This window comes from Alligator mississippiensis, chromosome 7, assembly GCF_030867095.1.
Source record: "Alligator mississippiensis isolate rAllMis1 chromosome 7, rAllMis1, whole genome shotgun sequence".
NCBI classification, from domain to species: domain Eukaryota; kingdom Metazoa; phylum Chordata; order Crocodylia; family Alligatoridae; genus Alligator; species Alligator mississippiensis.
This window is the reverse complement of record NC_081830.1, coordinates 41690455-41709743: the sequence shown is the minus strand read 5'-3', so window position 1 is coordinate 41709743 and position 19289 is coordinate 41690455. Positions and strand designations below refer to the sequence as shown.

At 48.0% G+C, this 19289-nt stretch overlaps 1 protein-coding gene across 1 annotated transcript in view; it reads left to right on the top strand.

Annotated features, from left to right (window-relative positions):
• Window positions 1–1725: 1725 nt before the first annotated feature.
• Window positions 1726–19289, top strand: part of ARHGEF4 (Rho guanine nucleotide exchange factor 4) — a 386988-nt gene continuing 369424 nt past the window's right edge. The window contains exon 1 of the mRNA XM_014599122.3: window positions 1726–1990. Coding sequence (XP_014454608.3) covers window positions 1775–1990 — 216 coding nt within the window. The 5' untranslated portion in view covers window positions 1726–1774. The remainder of the gene's footprint in view (window positions 1991–19289) is intronic.

Here is a 19289-nt window from a genome sequence, read left to right as displayed (position 1 = left end):
TCGGGACAAGGTAAGGGGTGTCTGATAGGGTTGTTAATTCAGAAGAGGAGATCCATCATAGGGAAATTGCAGGCACATTATTATTGGCAATGTGAGAACATGGTTGGGCAGAGAACCACTTGAATACTCCCCAGATGCTCTGCAGATTTCTGGAGCATGTTTGCTGTTAACATCTGCATTTGGGATTGCTTGCAGGAATGCCAGTGGCTTTCTTTATAATGTCACCTGCCTCACATGGCTACTGCTAAATTTATTTTTACAGTTCTCTAGCTTCTGCCATGTGCATCCATTAGCCTAGAAGAGTAGGGAAATGGTGATGGCTGAATCTGTTGGAGTAACCTGGCTGAGCTGGGCACCTCACAGTATGTTTTAGCCAGAACAATGAGAGAACTCTTGTGTGGTTGTTCTTCCTATTCCAGCTTTAATGAAAACTGGATCTAGTCTGTAGGTGTCATGGTAACTCTTAGTATCGTTTGTGTTTATGAAGCACTTTACAGTGCAAGGGTTAGGTTCTGTCAATCTTGATAGCATTTATTCTACAAGTAATCTAATTAGTTCCAATAGGATTGGGAGGAGGTAGTACTCAACATGATTAAGGGTGACAGAAGTGTACCTTGAGGTTTTCATTGGAATGCATTTTACCATGCTGTGTGTGCAGAAGTAGCTCAGAATTACTAATGAGACCTGTGGTCCTCATGTCCTGCACTGTGGGAGAGAACAACATGGTTCAAGATACCAGACCTATCACTTGGTCTTTCTACAAATTGGCACAGGATTTTTTTTTTTTTTTTTTTTTTTAATTTCTACCTGGACATCCAACAGAATCGGGGGAAAAGGAAGTATAGTCTACAGACTTGTGTGAAGGATCGCAGTTTCTGTTGTAATAGCTAGTATGACCATGAAAGTTAGCTCCAGTGATAAAAATGAAATATTAAATTTTTTAGTCTCACTGAAACTTGCTGGACTGCATACAATTAAACCTACATCTATCAAGCCATTTCACAGGACCCATTAAGAGCATAATAAGTGCATCTTAAAATGTTAGCATGGACAAATGTGTGCTGTCATAAGGCATAGAGACGAGCTGTTTAAAGTTTAGCTGGAAAACTGCTTAATCTCTAACATGTTTTGTTCCTTTTTTGGCCTACGGAAAGGCCGTTCATTATTTCAAAATGTCTTGGCCCCTTTCCATCTGTGAGACCTCATTTATTCTTTTGAAACTTTGTAGGCTTCACAAGCTCAGCATCTGCAATATTGCAGACAATGAATTACTGTGGCTAGAAATCTTGGGAATTAAAAAACCCTCCTCCGTAGGAGCACAGCCTTGTTACAGAACTGGGACTTGTTCTGAGGAAGCGCAGTTGGCAAAAAAATTTTTTTTTCAAAGATAACTGCTTTTTTTTTCCTTTTAAAAAAAATGAACAAGGGAGTACTGATACTGGGGACTCGCTCTTTAAATAAATGGAATCTTTCTCTCCTCTCTTGGCAACGGCAGGAGTATTCTTGTGCTGTATGACAAGGCTCTCCTCGCTAGTGCTATATTTATCTTGTAGCTGTACACACATTTGCAAGAGGTTGTTCAATAAGAGGAAGGCAATGAGCCAATGCAGTTTAAAGAAAGTTTGTTTCGGTGTAGTCTAACTTTTTGGGTTGGCTTAAAGACAAAGCCTACATACTTTTGGAAAACCAGGGAGTGTAATTAGTGCTTTGAAAAAATATTCCCTGAGTTGTCTGTGGAAAGATCAGGGCTTTGTCAAAGAAGAAAAGCTCTAAAATGGAGTTCAATAGGTGCACAAGTGCACCCGTAGAAGAGGCTCGGAGAAGACAAGAGGCCGGGGAGGATGCTGCTCCTGATTCTGGCAGTAGAGTTGTCAGTGAAGAGCTGGATCTGGTACAAATGTATCTTACCTGTTTACCTGACAGATACATGAAAGCAAAATTCAGCCTGACTGCATATCTGGCATGCTGGTTGGTTCTGAAACTCTGCAAGGTAAGAAATTCTAGTATTAATGTATTAGCATTAATAATAGACTTTTTATGTGCTGAGATGGCAAAATGAGAAAAGCCTCACAGCTGTGCAACCTGATAGTCTTTTAAAGGATAGCTCTATGCTACATGGTCATCTTCAGTGGCGTCTTAATAAAAGGGACATATATGTATTTACTAGTTATTAAAAGAGGTGTCTGCAAGAAATTCATACTGTTTAAAGCTGAACAGCATCTAGGGAGTACTATTGGAGCATCTAATGAATAACTGCTACCACCTTTCCTATGTACTCCATCACGCACATGAAAGGACACAGGAACTGTATATTAAAGCTTGTCTTGGGCATAAGAAAAGAAGCACATTGTATGCCTCTCAGGAATGCATGGTAGCTCTCTTTATGCTGTCACATTTACCAGATAAACTCAATTGCTGAGAGGTGCCTTCTTCAATTTAATGATAAAGTTGTGTACTTTTGAGTTTCAGCATGGTTGGTTTTTTGTTTTTTGTTTTTTTTGTTTTTGGTTTTTTGTTTTTTTTTTACTGTTATTTTATTTCTATTTTGTGCTTGGTAAGTAACACAAGCATAACTGAAATGAATGAAATCTCAGTTAAATGGCATATCATCAAGTGGAAGGCAATATGTTTTTGATCAATTTATAGAGCCTGCTAATAAATTATGGAATGTCCCACTCGCCTTCTAGAACATTAGGAGCCAAGCTTTTTTGGCAGGCATGCCACAAATTAGCCCTGCACCCTCCCCTGGTGCTACTCTGATCCCCTTCCCCTGCATGATCTGCTGCTCCAGTTTTCTGCTTCCCTCTCTGTGCTCCCTGCCTGATTCGGTGTTTTGCTTTCTTCTTCTTGCCCTATCTGCCACTGTGCTGCCTGCCCTCCCTGATCTGCCATGTGCCACACACACAGGCTGTCCATGCTACTTGTGGCATGTGTGCCATAGGTTGGCCACCCCTGTTACAGAAGCTTGCTTTAAAATTTAGGCCTGATATATCAGTTAGGCAATATGCAATCCTGCATATTGCTTAAGTTTAAGGACAGGGAATTTATGATTAGGGTCAGAAATAATAGCTGTAAAACTCCCACACCTCTCAATTTCTTCAACTGCTATGTATCCCTATGATTCTGTGTTGCATATTACTTTATTTGTCCTTATGTCACAAAAGTACACTCTGTCTTCAACAGTCAAAGAGATTATAGAAGTTGTTTTTTTTTTGTTTGTTTGTGTGTTCCCACCTCCTATCTCCATTTATCTTTTTCTGGTTCCCCATGCCTTCCTCTTGACAGTTTTCCAGAAGGCATACATGTGAATGCTCAAAAAGAAAAATTATCCTATTAACTTCCAAAAGTTACAAAGGCTTTTGTCTGAGGCATGTGCTATATGCAGGGCACTTGATGGTGTGGGGGTAGGAATTCAAGGCTTCAAGACGGAAAGCACCCCAGAAACAGCAATCCCTTCTGTAAAGAGACTGCCTGTCACTACGTCATATTGGTGCAGCATTGTCAATTAAAGGTGCAGTTTGAACGTTGCTTGGAAGAATAGGGCTGTTTCATGTTGATGTCCCTTCAAAATGGCGAAACGGACAGTGTTTTGTTTTGTTGTTTTGTTTCAAAGCGCTCTTCCATTTCGTTTCATCAAAACTGTTTCACTGTTTCAACCATTATGATGTTTCGCCCTTAGGCTATAATTGGGAATCAGGATTTGTCATTTCATACCTGATTCAGATGAAAATTGCAGGGATGGTAGCCCCTTCTGAGGGCATGAAGCATGCAAAGTTTCAAGGGGATAGGCTGAGAGGTTTCTCAGAAACTGCACCTCAAACTGCAAAAAGCAGAACTCGAGGCGCATGCTGGCAGCGGCAGGCTCCTGTCATCTGGTGCGCAGATCCAGGGGCCTGCACTCCCAGGAGGGCTGCAGGGCTGTGCTCTGTTTAGATTTGTATTTTAGTTGCCCTGTTTATGGTGCATTTAGATTTTCAGAATCCCAATCCAAGGAACATAGGCACGATGAGCTTTTATCCAGATTTTTTTAAAAATCTCTTCTTTGGATCACTGCACTCCAAGGCTGGCCCTGCTCCAACCCCTGGCTCCGGATCCCCCAGGGTGGTGTGGGGCCAGGGTTGGTGCGGGGCTGGGAGACTGCCTGGCACCGGTGGGCCCCATGAACTGCTATGACCCCAGGTGTGGGGGAAGGGGCAGCTGCACAAGTGCAGCAGGCCCTGGCCCCAATTCGAGCTCTGCTCTGCTCCCACCCAATCCCTATCTGGTCCCAGCCCCATTTTCTCCCCCCCACCCCCTCTACCTCCCCTGGCTCTTTTTCCTGCACCCACAGACTTTTTGCGGGGGGCATGCACTCAGCCCCCCTCAAATTTTTTTTCTCCTTCCACCTATGGTGGCTAACCACTTGGCCATTTGGGGCCAATAGGATGTGCTACAACACTTCAAAGTGAGCAACTGAAATGAGCACATCTTCTGAGCAATAGCTGCCCAGATGGTAGAGTGGAGGCACCAGAAGACATGACAGCAGTACCACATGAAGGCCAACTGTGCAGCCACAGCCTGCTGGCCCACAGGCAAAGGTACCTTTGCTTCAGTGCCTTTACCACAGCCCAAGTGGCCATGCAGTCCCCATCTGGGTCTGGCAAGCATATAGCCATGGGGCCACAGGTGCAAGGGGATAGATGCTGTCAGAGGTGGCAGCAGGTCACAGCCAGGCAGCAGCCCCCACTGCCACACTGCTGCAGTAGGTAGAGGGTGCAGGGGCCACTCTAGGTCAGGGATGCTGCAGCAGTCCAAGTGGCACAAGGGGATAGTGTCCCTAGATACCAACTGTCTGGGCCTCAGAAGCTCCTGAGGGCAAGTAACCCAAAGCTGCTCACTAGGGCAGCTTTTTATACTGCTGGGGCCAGCACAGGTGCTGAACCCCACCTCCAGATCCCCCTGATTGAAGATCTGGAAGAATCTGGGCAGGGTCGGTTTGCCCCAGCAGGACAAATTTGTCTCCTGGGGGTGCAGGCCCTTGGATCTGTGCCAGATGACAGGAGTCTGTGGCTGCCACGTGGGACCAGCACTGGGCGAACCTGCACCCAGTGCCAGGGAAGACTGATGCTGCCACTGGGCAGCCCAGTGGCAGGAGGCAGGGGAGAGCCAGGGCTGCGCTTCAATCAGCTTTGTAGCCCCATGGAGCTCAGCCCGGTGGTGGGAGGTGGAGCACAGCCCTGGTTCTTGTTGTCTGCCGCCGCCAGGCTGAACTCCATGGGGCTGGCAGAGCTGTTTGGAGCACAGCCCTGGCTCTCCCCACCTCCCACCACCGGGCTGCGCTCTGAGCGGCCCCATGGACAGCCCAGTGGTGAGAGGTGGAGCACAGACCTGGCTCTGCCTGCGTCCCGTCGCTGGGCTGAGCTCCCTGGGGCTGGTGGAGCTGGTCGGAGCACAGCCCTGGCTCTCCCCTGCCTCCCGCCACTGGGCTGCCTTGAAACTTGAAATGTTTCAAGTGCCCTCATTTTGTTTCAAAGCTGTTTTGAAGCTTTTTGTTTCATTTTGATTTTGCTGTTTCGAGCTCAAAATGTGTCAAAAACAGCTTCAAAATGAAATGCTCAATGAAATTTTACACAGCCCTAATAACTCTGCCACCATGAGCCCTAGGATAGATGCAGTTCTATCACTATGGAAGCATCCAGATCCACTTAGGTGTAGCCCCCACATGGGCCCATGTGGATGGAGAAGTGACACTGATTCTGCCTTCTTCCTGGTCCCCTCCTTCAGAGTCAGTTTTCAGCCTGGTGAATACTGGGAGAAAGTTGGTGAAGGTGAAAGTGTCCTTTCCCCTATCTTTAACCAGTTACCTAAAGCACAGGAAGAATCTAAACATTTAGAGGATCTCAGTTAGGATTAGATGTGCAGTAATACACTTTTACCTAAAAAATCATTTTCTGTTTACCACAACATCAGGTTTGTATCTCTTGTTTTCCTGTATATCCCCTTGTCAGGTTCTCATGCTGTGGTCTAGAGCACTCCTGTTGCATTAGGAGAGAACTAAAATGCAAAATTTCCTTATTGTTTTACACTTAAGCATTTACTTTTATTTGATCTATGGATCTTAGACCACTTTCTATCCTGTTCACAATTAGATATCTAACCCTGATATTCGATTATGACATACCTCAGGTGCATTTCTGGGAGAACATGGTGTTAGGGGGAGCTTAAATGATGTCTGCCTTTAAGTGCATTTTTAATCTGGTTTAAACTGCCTCTTACTACCCAAAACAATGTTCTACTGGTGGTGGAGGCAGGAAAACTTCTTGTGATTGTAACAAAGAACTTTTGCTCTATACTATCTTTGTGTGTTGCTGTTCACTTTCCGGGGGTGCAGAACATTTTGTCTCTGGGATTCTCCTATTGCCATGCAGGCGTGATGAAGGTTGTTTAGGAAAAATCTTGCAGCATTACCAGCAAAAGGGAACAATTGTATTTTGACCCTCTGGGTTAAAATCTGTGCGGAACAAGGCACAGGGGACTCAATAGTGGGAGTCTACTACAGACCCCCTACCCAGGATCAAGACCTTGACCAGGAGCTTGCCAGGGAATTGGCTGAGGCCGCATGCTCCTGGTGCATGGTTGTCACGGGAGACTTCAACTGCCCAGACATCTCGTGGGAAGAGCGCTCAGCCAAATCCAAGCAGTTGCAAAGCTTTCTCTCATGTGTGGATGAGCTCTATCTGACCCAGGAAGTCTACGGGCCAACAAGAGGTAAAGCGCTGCTCGACCTGGTACTGGCAACGGGGGACGACCTAATGATCCAAGGGAGGCTGGGTGATGGTGACCACGAGCTGATCACTTTCACCATCTGCCTTAAAGCTGGCAAGTTGGTCGGCAATACAGAAGTCCTCGACTTCGAGAAAGCTGACTTCAACAAGCTCAGGAGGCTTGTCAGTGAGGCCCTAAAGGGCCACAACCCAAAGGGGAGGGGAGTTCAGGATGAGTGGTTGCTCCTCAAGGGAGTAATTCTGGATGCACAAGCAAAGCCTATTCTGTCTCAAAGGAAAGGCAGCAAGAGGGCACAGCAGCCCCCTTGGCTTTCCAGGGAACCAGCGGACCTCCTGGGTCTAAAAAGAAAGACCTACAAAAGATGGAGGACTGGATCCACCTCCAAGGAGGAATACTCTGCTCTGGCCCACTGCTCTGCAGGGAGTGAACCAGGAACAGGCTTACTGTCCGAGCCCCCAAGGTCTGGAATAGACTGCCGCCGGAGGTGGTTCAAGCACCTACTTTGAACGCCTTCAAGAGACATTCGGATGCTTATCTTGCTGGGATCCTATGACCCCAGCTGACTTCCTGCCCCTGGGGCAGGGGGCTGGACTCGATGATCTTCTGAGGTCCCTTTCAGCCCTAGTGACTATGAATCTATGAAAGGGTGAGGAGGGTACCATTCAAGATACTTATGTCCACACCATAGAAAAGCAAACCCTTGCCCTATACTGTATGCATAGGGACCTACCAAATACACAGTGGAAGTGAGGTGCATGTCATCTCCTTTAATCTTTCATGTTCCCCCGTGCACCCCTCCATTGCTGATTTGGTCGAAGCGCCATGATTGCAGCTCACTCCTGATCGGCGGTGAGGCAAAGACTGCAGTTTTAAATATGGTGCTGTTTTTACCTCCTGCCGCTGATTGACTGAGATGCCCTGGAGACCCTGATGCTTGTTGCAAAAACCATGCCATGTTTAAAACCATAGTTTTTATTTCCCTGACAATTGGGAGGAAGAGGTGGGGCCCCTGTGCCAATCAGTGGTGGGGGAAGGGACACTCATGCGGGAACATGAAAGATTAAAGGAGATGACGTGTAATCCACTTTCATTGTGTATTTGGTAGGTCCCTATATGCATACCCAGGGTGTTCCTTATCTGCTCTGTTTCAGGGTGGGTGATTTTGGGCAACAAAGTCTCATTAAAGTACTTATGCTAAAGGCTTGGTTCATTATATTTCCCCAGGATGTGTGTAATTTTCACAAAGAGTGAAAATCTGATGTAGCTCCAGTCACAATTTAAGAACTGGTAGATGTTGGAAACTTTTGTGTGAACACCCTTCATTACTAATGGGTCCATTTAGACAGATAAAAGGGTCAGTTAAAATTGTGTATTACAGCAGCAAATGACCTAGTTTATCAAGGAAGATACCTTAATGTCTCTTTAAGGAAGTGCAGATATGGGCTGCAGTCTCCTGTTTTCTGGCACTTGGCTTGACATTTTTGTCCATAATCTCAATCAGTAGGGTGGTAATTCTGCTTGGAGTGTCCTAGTACAGTTAATGTGGTACACTTTGTGTTTAACCTAGAACCGTTCCAGTTAAGAGGGAAGTCAGTCAATTCCTGTGAATGAGGCAACTGCAAAATGTGGCAGGGTGTAAAGAGACAGTGGGGTATAACAAAAGACCCTCAGCAGCCTGGCCTCAGTGTCCCCACACTCACTGGCTGCAGCAGCGGCTGTTGGGGCCACTAGGGCCTCATGGCACAGCCCCTCTGCATGGCATGGGGCAGCGGGGATCAGCCTTGGCCACCTGGCACCTGCGCTGCCACAGCTGTGTCATGTATGGCTGTGGCCCGGCTCAGTAGGCTGCTGCTCAGCAGGCTGCTGGAAGCTTGGAGCTGAGCAGTGATGGCCCCAGATGACAGCTGGAGGAGCCTTGAGCTGCCAGACAGTGTGCAGTGCCCTCCTGAGCCAAGCTGCACCCACGCAATACAGCAGCACAGTGCCAGGTGGCCAGGGCCGATCCCTGCTGTCCCACACCACGCGGTGGGGGGGCTGTGCCATGAGGCTCAGAGTGCCCCGATCGCTGCTGCCGGTAAGCTTGAGCCGGGCGGGGGAAGCTATTGGAGAGCAAGGGAAATGATTGGGGATTGGAACAATGAGGGGAGAGCTGGGGGGAGCAGGGGAAACAAGAGGAGAGCTGGGGAAGTGATTTGGGGAGCTAAAGAAATGAGGGAGGAGCTGGGGGAGTGAATGGGGGGCTGGGGCTGAGCAGGCCCTCCCCATGGTCCTTTCCCCCAACCCCCTACTTACCTGGCATGACCTGGTCCAGGTCCCTGGAGCCTCTCCTTGCCCTGCACAGGCAGGCAGCGTGCTTCAGCACCCGGGTAAGGGCCAGCCATATAGATGCTCTGGCTGGCCAATTCCTCCCCCCCCCTCCAACTGCAAATTTGCAGAGTCTCAGGGGTTTGAGATGCTGTAAGAGGCACACATTTGCTCATGTGGATGCACCCATAGAGGTTTTGCTTGTAAAGCAAAGACATGTCTGAGAATTTTGGTCAGATTTTGGCCAATATAGCCTGTCTAGAAGCATGACTTTTTGTCTTACAAATATTCTTAAAATTCAGTAATTCTCAAACTTTCCCATGAGTTGGTGAGATTCTCTATACTGTGTTATAGCATTTTGTTTTGTTTGGATAAACGTCCCAGAGTGTTTTAAATATTATCCGAGGCATCTAAACCTCATGGGTCTATAACCCAGGGTTAGAAATCTCGTTACAGCTGCTCTCTGGAAAGATCCTACATTTGGATGGTGCTTCAGTTAAAATCGCAGAATCATAGAAAATTAGGGTTGGAGGTCATCTAGTCCAACCCCCTGCTCAAAGCAGGACCATCCCCAACTAGATCATTCCAGCCAGGGCTTTATTTATCTGGGCCTTAAAAACCTCCAAGGATGGAGACTCCACCACCTCTCTGTGTAATCTGTTCTAGTTCATCACCCTCCTAGTAAGAAAGTTTTTGCTAATATCCAATCTACACCTTCCTTGCTGCAATTTGAGACCATTGTTGCTTGTTTTCTCATCTGTCCCTATGGAGAACAATGACACTGGTGGAAAATGCAGGTGTTTTGATTTCACAGTAACAGAATGTGATTATTAGTCTGTAACAATGTCTTGTGGAAACTTTTGAAAGCACATCTTCATCAGTCTGCCACTTGCTACATAGGCTCTCTTATTCTCTTAGCAATCCTTCTCATAATAAACAAGCCCCCTCAGCCTTGCTTCCTGAACTGGTATCCTGACCCATGGCCAAGGACAGTTGTATTTATAAGAAGGTCATAAATTTCATAGACATTAGGCCTGGAAGGGACCTCACAAGATCATTGGGTTCAGCCCCCTATCCAAGGGACAAGAAGCCAGCTGGGGTCATATGATCCCAGCAAGATGGGCATCCAAGTGTTCTTTAAAGGTGTCCAGAGTAGGTGCTTGCACCACTTCTGGGGGAGTCACTCTGGGGACTCGGGCAGTAAAAAGGTTTTTTCTTACGTCCAGCCTAAAATGATCTTCCAGGAGTTTGTGACTGTTGGACCTCGTCTTCCCTGGGGGTGCCCTGTGTCGGGGCTGAGGTGCTGTGGCCAGCAGCCCGGGCACGTGGGCCGGGGAAGTCGACACGGCAGACTAATCAACCTCTACGCGTCAGTGCCTAATTCTAAAGATTATTTTACTTACACCATAGATGGTCGTGGTGCAGGCAGGAAAACTTGCTTGGTTACAGTTGTAGATAGAAGAAAAGAAGAAAACTCGAATGACGAGAGCTCTCTAAACCGATACGAGAGTCCGTGCTGTGACTCTCAACGAGCGCGCAGGGCAGGGGTACGTCAGGGATCGTCCGGTGACAGGGAGAGACTCTTGATGGCTGATCAAACCATCATTCGGTCTGAGATATACGTAGAAATCCACGAGATAATCGTGGACTCCTTGCCGGAATTCTCTCGGATTTCTCCTGGAATTCTCAGAATCGGGGTTCTCAGGATCCTCCTGAGATTCTCGGAGATCTCCGACTTGGGCGGAAACTGCTCGAGCCTCTTATACGGCTAGCAAGCCAATCGCTAGCCGCCACGTGGGAATAATTTAGAAACAGCCAATAATGGGACACACATTTGCATGCGAGCGGCGGGAACTCCTTTGCACCGGGGTTTTCCCTCTGCAGCTGAGAATTGCACCGTGCAAAGAAAGCTCCATGTGGCGGGAAATAATTCTGCAGTGCTGAAGTGCGCACACAATCATTGGGTAATGACACCCTGGTGAACAGAAGTTCTCCAGTTGCTGAGGCACACCCTTGATGTACTTATAGGCTGCTGCCAAGTCACTTCGCTTCTCCAGGTTGAGGAGTCCCATGGCTCTCAGTCTCTCCTCCTCATAAGGCCTGCTTCCATGTCTTTTAATCATGTGAGTGGTTCTCCTCTGGACTTTCTCAAGCTTCTCCACATTCTTTCTAAAGTGTGGAGCCCAGAACTGGATGCAGTATTCCTGCTGTGGCCTCACCATGGCTGAGTAAAGTGGGAGGATGACTTCCTGGGTCTTGCTTGGGATGCATCCATAGATACAAGCCAAGGCTTTGCTTTGCCAGCTGTGGCATTGCATTGGTGCCTCATGTTCATCTTGTGGTCAGTCATGACCCTTAAGTCTCTTTCAGTAGGGGTGCTAGTGAGTGTAGAACTGCCAAGACTATAAGTATGATGATATGGGCTCCCCACCCATGAGGTGGAGGACCTTGCATCCATCTGTGTTGATCATACTGATATTTTTAATAAAGTGCTTTACAAATGGGTTGTTAAGAGAACATGCGGAAACACTTATTTAGATTTAAATATGCCTCATTTGATTTGATTTAACTTGATTTCATAGCAGCTTAAGATAAGTAGGTATAAAAGTATTTTTAAACTGAAACAAGTGCTGACATAATGGAGTTGGGCTGACTGAACTGATTCCTCTAAGAGGAAGGGAGTGAGCTGTTCAAGAGGCTCCAGTTAACTGAACCCACCAAAACTCATTTTTTGGATATATATTTAATATATATATATTTTAGAATATGGTTACCCTATCTGCTGTCAGTGGGGTGCAATGCAAAAACATGAGCTGAAAGCAAAGTAACTGGGCAAGCAGTTTACAAAACTGTCTTCTATGCATGCAGTACCACATTCAATAGACTTCAGCACTTGACAAAAAAAATCTTCCTCTTTTGGCTGCAATAGAATGAATTTAAGGATATAAACTTGGATTCTTACAAAGGTTTTACCATAGCAAGTACTAGATGAAGATAGTGGCACTTAAAGGACTAGTCTGAGATGTATGTAGGGCATTTGGGCTTGGTTCCCAGCTCTGCTATAGACTTCAGGTGTGATCTTATGCCTTGGCTTCCCATCTGACTTTTTTTTCTACAGAAACAGTAGCTGAGTTGGTAAGCACCTCAGGGCCTTGAGGTATGGTGTCTAGTAGAATGAGGACCTGGTCTGGTTTAAGTTTCTTAAACAGTACCCCAATCAAAGTGAATGACACACTTTGTAATAGCAAACACCTGGAAAGGAAAAGCCTTGGTTTTGAGTTCCTACTCCAAGGGCTAGTCTGAAATAAGCAGCGATTGGATAAAGTAATGAAATTGTCCTTTGAGCGTGGCATCAGAGCACTAGGCTACAGTCAAATTAATTCATATGCTGTCCCTGTTCCAGTGAATATGTATAACACAGTAGTACAACTTCAGTCAGAAGGGGCTAGAGCTCTCTTATTCAGATTAGCTTATAACTATACAGATGGCTGGTGTGGATTTGTAAAGCATCAGAGGAAGCAATTGAACCAGAGTGTTTCACAGTCTGGATGCCAGCTATAAATGTTGAGTCCCTGTATAAAATGGAGGAGAAAGACGAAAGGGGGTGACTGGGTCTAAAACAAGAGTGATCCCTACTCCATCTTTGAGAGGGATAGAGTTCTACTTTCAGGGGAGAGTTCCAAGTTGTGCACCCCAATTGGAAATAGATTACCATTGGCCCAACTACAGTGCCTAAATACTAACGAGATCCAGATAAGAGCCATCCCACCCTGCCCTGCCCTCCATTCATGCATCTAGATCAAGACCACTTTTGCCTTCCCCAAACTTGCTCGCACATCCAGATTGCAGACGGCTCAGGGTCTGGCTGTGATGCCCCCCCATGGTTGGATAAGGCCCTGCTGTGCTAGCCCAGATGGGCTTGCCACTACTCATCTGGCCCATGGGGTAAAAAGGTTGGGTATCACTGGTATAAATAACTAATATTCCTGTGTTGATCCAGGGTCAACCCTGAGACAATCAGTCCTGGGCCTGTTAGTATCCTAAAATCCCATTCTACAGGTGCTGTGGTGCCTACATGGGGGAGAGGTTTTGGATCCTAGTTCAAGAACTGGGTGCCTAAAAGATGGGCATTGCAGTGCTCATCCATATATGATCACATCCAGGGCGTGCAGTGTTGTGGTCATACCCCTGCTTCCAGAGGGGTGCCCAATTGGCAGCAGTGGCAGACTTGAGTCCCTGCTCCCTATCCTTCCACTGGGTTTCCCCTGACAGGCAGGGGATTCCAGCTGCAGGGAGTAGCTGGGTGGGGTACTGGGTAGGCTTGAGGGACCAGTGAGTGAAATCAGTGAGTGATTTTTCCATGCCCCCAATTTCTAGTGCCTGCTCCCAGACTGTGAGGCACACCTGGGGGAGGTGGGCAAGGAGCAGGAGTGTCTAGAAGTGGGGGATCATCTGATGCCACCATCCCCAGCTCTGGGCAGCTGCTCCCCATGGTGGAGGGAGCAGGGATTGCAACCTGCCACTGCAGTGGGTCCTGGAACTCCCAGTAACTGGTCCTCACCACCACCGGCTGGAGAGAAGCAGGAGTGGCCCTGGGGCTTCCTCTGCCCTGTCAGCTGGAGACTTCAGCAGCTGGATTCTGTCACAACCCAGTGATTTTGGTGCCTCGGCACTATGGAATTTTCTTGTCACATGAGAGCCTCTTGCACAGCGAGGGTTTTTGCTGCATAAAGAACCCGCGTGCAGGAGAGAGTTCCCACCAATTTGCAGCTGTCTTTGCAGGGTGCATTTTTTCTTTGCAGCACAGAAGTGCACGGTGCAAAGAGTTCCTGCTATTCGAATGCAAATTTGTGTCCTGCTATTGGCTAGTGCTAAACTATTCACACGTGGCGGCTGGTAATTGGCTTGCTGGCCGTTTAAAAATTTGCGCGACTTCCGCCCAAGTCGAAAAACTTTGAGCACGCTGCAGAGTGCCTCTAAAGAGATCTGACTTGCAGCTAGCTGGTCGATAGACTGATCACCTATCGATCCTTCTCCCCGTTGCCAAGCGCAATCCCAGACTTACCCTTTTCCTGCCGGCTTAAGTTACGGACGGATTTGCTGGCTTTGGCCTTGCCAGCTGGAACAACTTACATTGTTGTTCAGACGACCGGACCATTTCTGTCGCAACCACTAGCGACGTAAGTAAACTTTTTACAACGATTAAACCTTGTCTGCCTCTCCATTCACCAGCCCGCCCTGACGAACGAGCAATTTCTAAATCGCCTCGAGTCGGCTCCGGCCGTCCGAGACAGATTCCAGGTGCTTTTGCTCCCAGCCCACCCCCAGGATGTCCTCCAGGGTCCCCAAACAGGCGCTGGACAGGGGATCTGCCCTCTTGCTGTTGCTGTTCCCACCCAAGTCTTTATGCCATACACCCAGCTGGAACAGGCCTGGGGTACCCCTACCACTGTCAGCCTGCAACAGGTGGGCCCCACTTTGAACCCAAAGGCAATCCCTGCTAAAAAAGTTGAGAGGGCAATGAGAGGCAAGGTGCCATGCACTGGAGGGATGGGGTACCAAGAACAGATGCAGATTAAGACTTTTTGGGGGCCTGGGCAAGAAAAGGATTGGGGGGGCCTCTGTGGGAGGCCCCTTCTGCACACAGGAGCTAGTTCGTTTGGTTTTTTGTTATTAAAATATATTTAAGGGGGGGGGTGTATTTATGTATGTACATCCTCTATCATAGACTTCCATTGCACCTTTTGCTTTTCCAAACCACATTAATAAGCCCACACACCCATTACAATAACTGCACTCTCTCCCTTGTACCCACACCCATCTACCCTCTGCCCTTCTCTAACCCAAACACAGTCTCTTAGTCTGACAGGAGCTAGTCTCTAACAAAGGAAAGAACCACTTCCCCTCCTAGTTCTGTTGCTGTGGAGGTGTGTGACCCAGTTCTCACTTGCTCACTACTCAGTTATGGCAAGCAATATAAAGTACAAAAGAAGACTTATTTTTATGCTTGTTTGCATATTTTCCAGGGTATTATATGCAGAAAAGTTACCTTATTATTTGCTTTACCCTAACTGGCAGTGAGTGAGAACTGAGTCAAAATTGAAGAATAATTATTGTATACCTGGAAACACTGAGCCCAGGTACAACAGAGGGCCCTGGACCTTGGTCCCACTAGCCTGTGCGCTAATCTGCCTATGGCCAAGAGTAGGGTGTAGGGGAAAGTCCGACCTGCTTCAGGGATTCCAAATGGTCTTGGCAGCTTTTGCCCTAGTGTCACCTACAAGCTGGTGGGGAGATTGAGGTACAACTTCTACTGTGGCACTGGCATTATGTCCTATATTTCCCCTTTTCAAATGCCTGGATGTATTCATGAGCACGTCCCTTCTTTGGCCTGTCTGGGACAGTATGGAACTGAACCAGGATACTCATGCTTCCTCACTGGATGATCTTCCTTTCCAGGTTAGTGATTGCAGGCAGCAAAGGATTAATTATAGAGCAGTGTGGACCTGGCAGTCCCTTCTCTGTGAAGCTCGAGACTTAATGCTGGGCTGGGGGTGGGAGTGGGAGTGAGGGTGGGGAAAGGGGTGTTTTGGAAGAAGACTTTTTCTACATAAAACACTTGCACTGGTTGCCACACTTTACTCCATGATTTCCAGATGTTTGGTTTTTGTTTTTTGTTTTTTTTCCATGTCAAATTTGTGACAACTCAAAGTGGGGGGTGTCTTGCCTCCCACCCCCTGAATGCTGAGCTGCACTCTCTGAAAACCAGGCCCTGGAAGGTGCCTCAAGTTTGGTAGCTGAAATTTCAAGCCCTCAGTCCTTAGTCACTATTTTGGATAACATCTTTGAGGTTGTTTTGTTTTTAGGGTAATAAAGTGTTAAGGGTTAATAGCCTGGTTGGGTATGTTTATCACTTCCAGCCGCTTCCATCTGCCTCTGTGATCGATCCTTGCAGGAAGACCAGCTCTGACCCTGTATGATCTGGCCTGTTTTAATTCATAACAAGATTTCCTGCACCCCCTTGGACCAGAAATTCTACAGCAGCTTTTCCTGCAGCATTCCAGTACTGATCAGAAAAGGCAGAGGCAAAGAAATGAAACTGAAAAATATTGGAAAGAAAATCAGAATTTATTGAAACCAACAGAAAGGCTTGGTTCCCTTTCTGGGCAAAGGTTCAGGCCAGTATTTTTATGAGCAGTATAAATCACTTAATGTGTGCCTAGGAATTTGACTTTCCTCCCTTTCTTTCTGCTTCTCTCTTCCCCCCTGCTTGTTCTCCAAGAAGTGGGGAGCTGATGCATATATATCCAGCATCTTTAATATTCAGGAAGCCATCTCTTGAGGCTTGCTTTCATCCGCAACCATTGTGTTCAGAGAGCACAAGCAAATCAAGGGTGATGTTTTTGTAACAGCTTTGTACCTCCTTTTTAACACCAAGGAAATGACTTAGCCAGAAAGCCAATAACATCCATTTTACACAGCCATGTTCCTGAATGCTAGCCACATTTTTAATATAACTTTTTTTAGTGTTTGTCCTTAGCATCTACTAGTGTGTGTGAGAAGACTGAAGATACAGCAGTGTGCTCAAGCAGTGGCTTCAGGCAAAGATATGTATTTTTTTTATTTTCTTTGCACAACTAACTCGGGCCATTTCCAGCAATGAACTCCATGCATGTGAATCTTTGTGCCCCTGGGACTCTGTACAACCAAAGAAGTCTGCTTGCCGGTGGACTTCATTGATCCTGCAGTATCTAGAGTAGAGCTGCCTGCTATCATGGCAGGGTATAGCTGAGTAGGAGGGTTATGCCGTGGACCCCCACCCACAGTGCAGCAGGGGTTCAGCATGAGGGCAGTAACTTCCATATCCAGTATGTAGCAAGCAAGTTCTCACTTCAGCGGTGGACCACCATGTATGGCAAGACTCCAGAATGGGATTCCCTCCCTTATCGTGGGTGAGGCTTCTTCAGGCCCAGCCTGTATAGAGCTAGGGTGAACCTCAGTGGATATGATGCAGGTTAGACCCAATCCCCGGGCTAGCAGGCTGTGATTACCTTTGTTAGAGTTCTGAGGAACAAGGATAAGAGCACACCCAGAAGTGATGGAAAAAATGTCTTTCTGCTCCTGTCCCAGTACTCCAAGGGTGAGCCCTGTGAGGAATGAAGGAAATGAGCTAGGGTGTGGGTCTGGTAGGCAAGTGGGGGAGGAGTTGAAGGGAGAAGGCTGATGCCCCAGCCTTGACTCTTCTCCTTTCCCCTTTGCAAACTGATGCTGGAGCTGGTGTCACCCTTTGACTCTGAGAGTTGGAGCTGCTGCAGGAGGAATGGCTTGAGCTCTGTTCCTTAGCAGCCTGCTTCCTGACCCTTCCTCTGCCTCAACAGCTTTGGTGTGTGGGCTGGGATGGAGGAGGAGAGCTTGAAATCAGAGTTGCTCTGGGTGGAAACCTTCTGAGTGTCTTCAAGCCTCTACTCTACTTTTTCCTACCATTTCTCTTCACTTGCTGCTCTTCTTCCTCCTGGCCTCTCCATGATCTTAGGTTTGAAGAGCAGTGGGAGGAGCTCCTAGCCCCACTTCTGCAGCAGGCCAGAGCTGTGTGAAAGGAAAATAGCCTTAAAGATGCCCTCTTGTGAGTCCTGAAGCCCTCAGCTCTGTCTCTTCCTCTCTCTGGGAGTCTGGAGGAGCTGAAACCAGCAGGGTTCAGAGTAGTGCACCTCTGAGCCTTGCTCCCCTGGCTGCTCCGCTTGGCTCAGCTGCAGAGGCAGGACAAAGGGGACATGCGGACTAGGGTTGTGCGAAGCGGCTAGTATTTGCTTTGGATTCGGATTTGGCCCATTTCAGGGGCCAGCAATTTGATTTGGTGATTCGAATCGCTGTCCCAATTCAATTCGGCTGAATCTGAGTTAGAGATTCAGCAGCAGCTGAATCTTCGAATCAGCCAGGCCCATCCCTTGCCCCTCTCCCAGCCCGGCAATGGCTGCCCCAGCTCCTGGCACTTGTATTAAAAAAAAAAAAAAAAGCCCCAGCTCGCCGGGTTCTGCTGGGTGGGGAGTGATCTCTGCTGCCCTCCACTGCCCCACACTGTGTGGGGGGGCTCTGCACAAGTCCCCTGCCCCCCTTGCTCTCCCAGCCCCCCACAGTACCCTGCATGTCCCTGCTCTGGCTCTTTAAGACCCCCCCCCCCCGCACCCGCCCAAAAAAATCCCTGGACTCCTGGCTCCTGCCAGTGGGGGGGGTGATCTCTGATGTCCCCCACTGCCCTGCGCCACATGGGGGGGCTCTGCAAGCCCCCCAAACCCCACAGCTGCACCAGGAGTAGAGAGTCCTGGGGCTTTCCTTGGCTCTTTTTTTTTTTTCTTAAAGGGTCCGAGCTGGCCTGGGCAGGGCACCTGTGCAGGGGCTGGGGGAGCAGGGTGGGTCAGGTGGGGCTCATGCAGCTTGGGGTAGTGGAGGGCAGCAGGGATCACCCCCCTGCCCAGCAGCACCCAGTGAGCACCAGGGCTTTTCTTTAAAGTACCAAGCTGGGGTGGGCAGGAGCAGCCATGTGGGGTGGGGGCTAGGGGAGTGGGGGGGGTCAGAGGGGCTGAGGGAGCAGGGGAGTTGGGGGGGGCTGGCAGGGGTCCCCCCCCCATGGTCCCCTCCCCTGGCCCCTAGTACTTAACAGCTTGGAGTCTGGCTGCTGCTCCCTGCTGCAGGCACCGGGGACTGTCCAAATCATCAAAGTTCTCTGAATCTTTTGCAAAGATTTGGCGAGCTTTGAATCGATTTGGACCTCTAAATTGGTCCCCTGATTCGATTCAGTGGTTGAATCTCCGAATCCAAATCGAGCCAAATCTCCTCCAAATCGAATCGCCACCCGAAGCTTTGCAGAGCCCTAACGCAGACCTTTCCCTGGCATGTCTTGCCTGGCACAGATCCATTCACAAAGCCAGAATCACAGACCAATAATGTTGGATTTCAATGCTGGTTCCTGATTCCGGTCATCTGAGTGCAAAAGCAGTTAAATCTTAGGGCTGTGCAAAATTTTGATGGGTGTTTCATTTCAAAGCTGTTTCGATGCATTTCAAGCTCAAAACAACAGCAAAATCGAAATGATACAAAAGGCTTTGAAACGGCTTCAAAACAAAATGAGGGAAGTTAAAACATTTTGGAGCTAGGCTTGCTTGCAGCTAAAGAGAAACTAAGGAGAGGGAGGGAGAAGAGCGGGGAAGGACTGCTCTGGTATT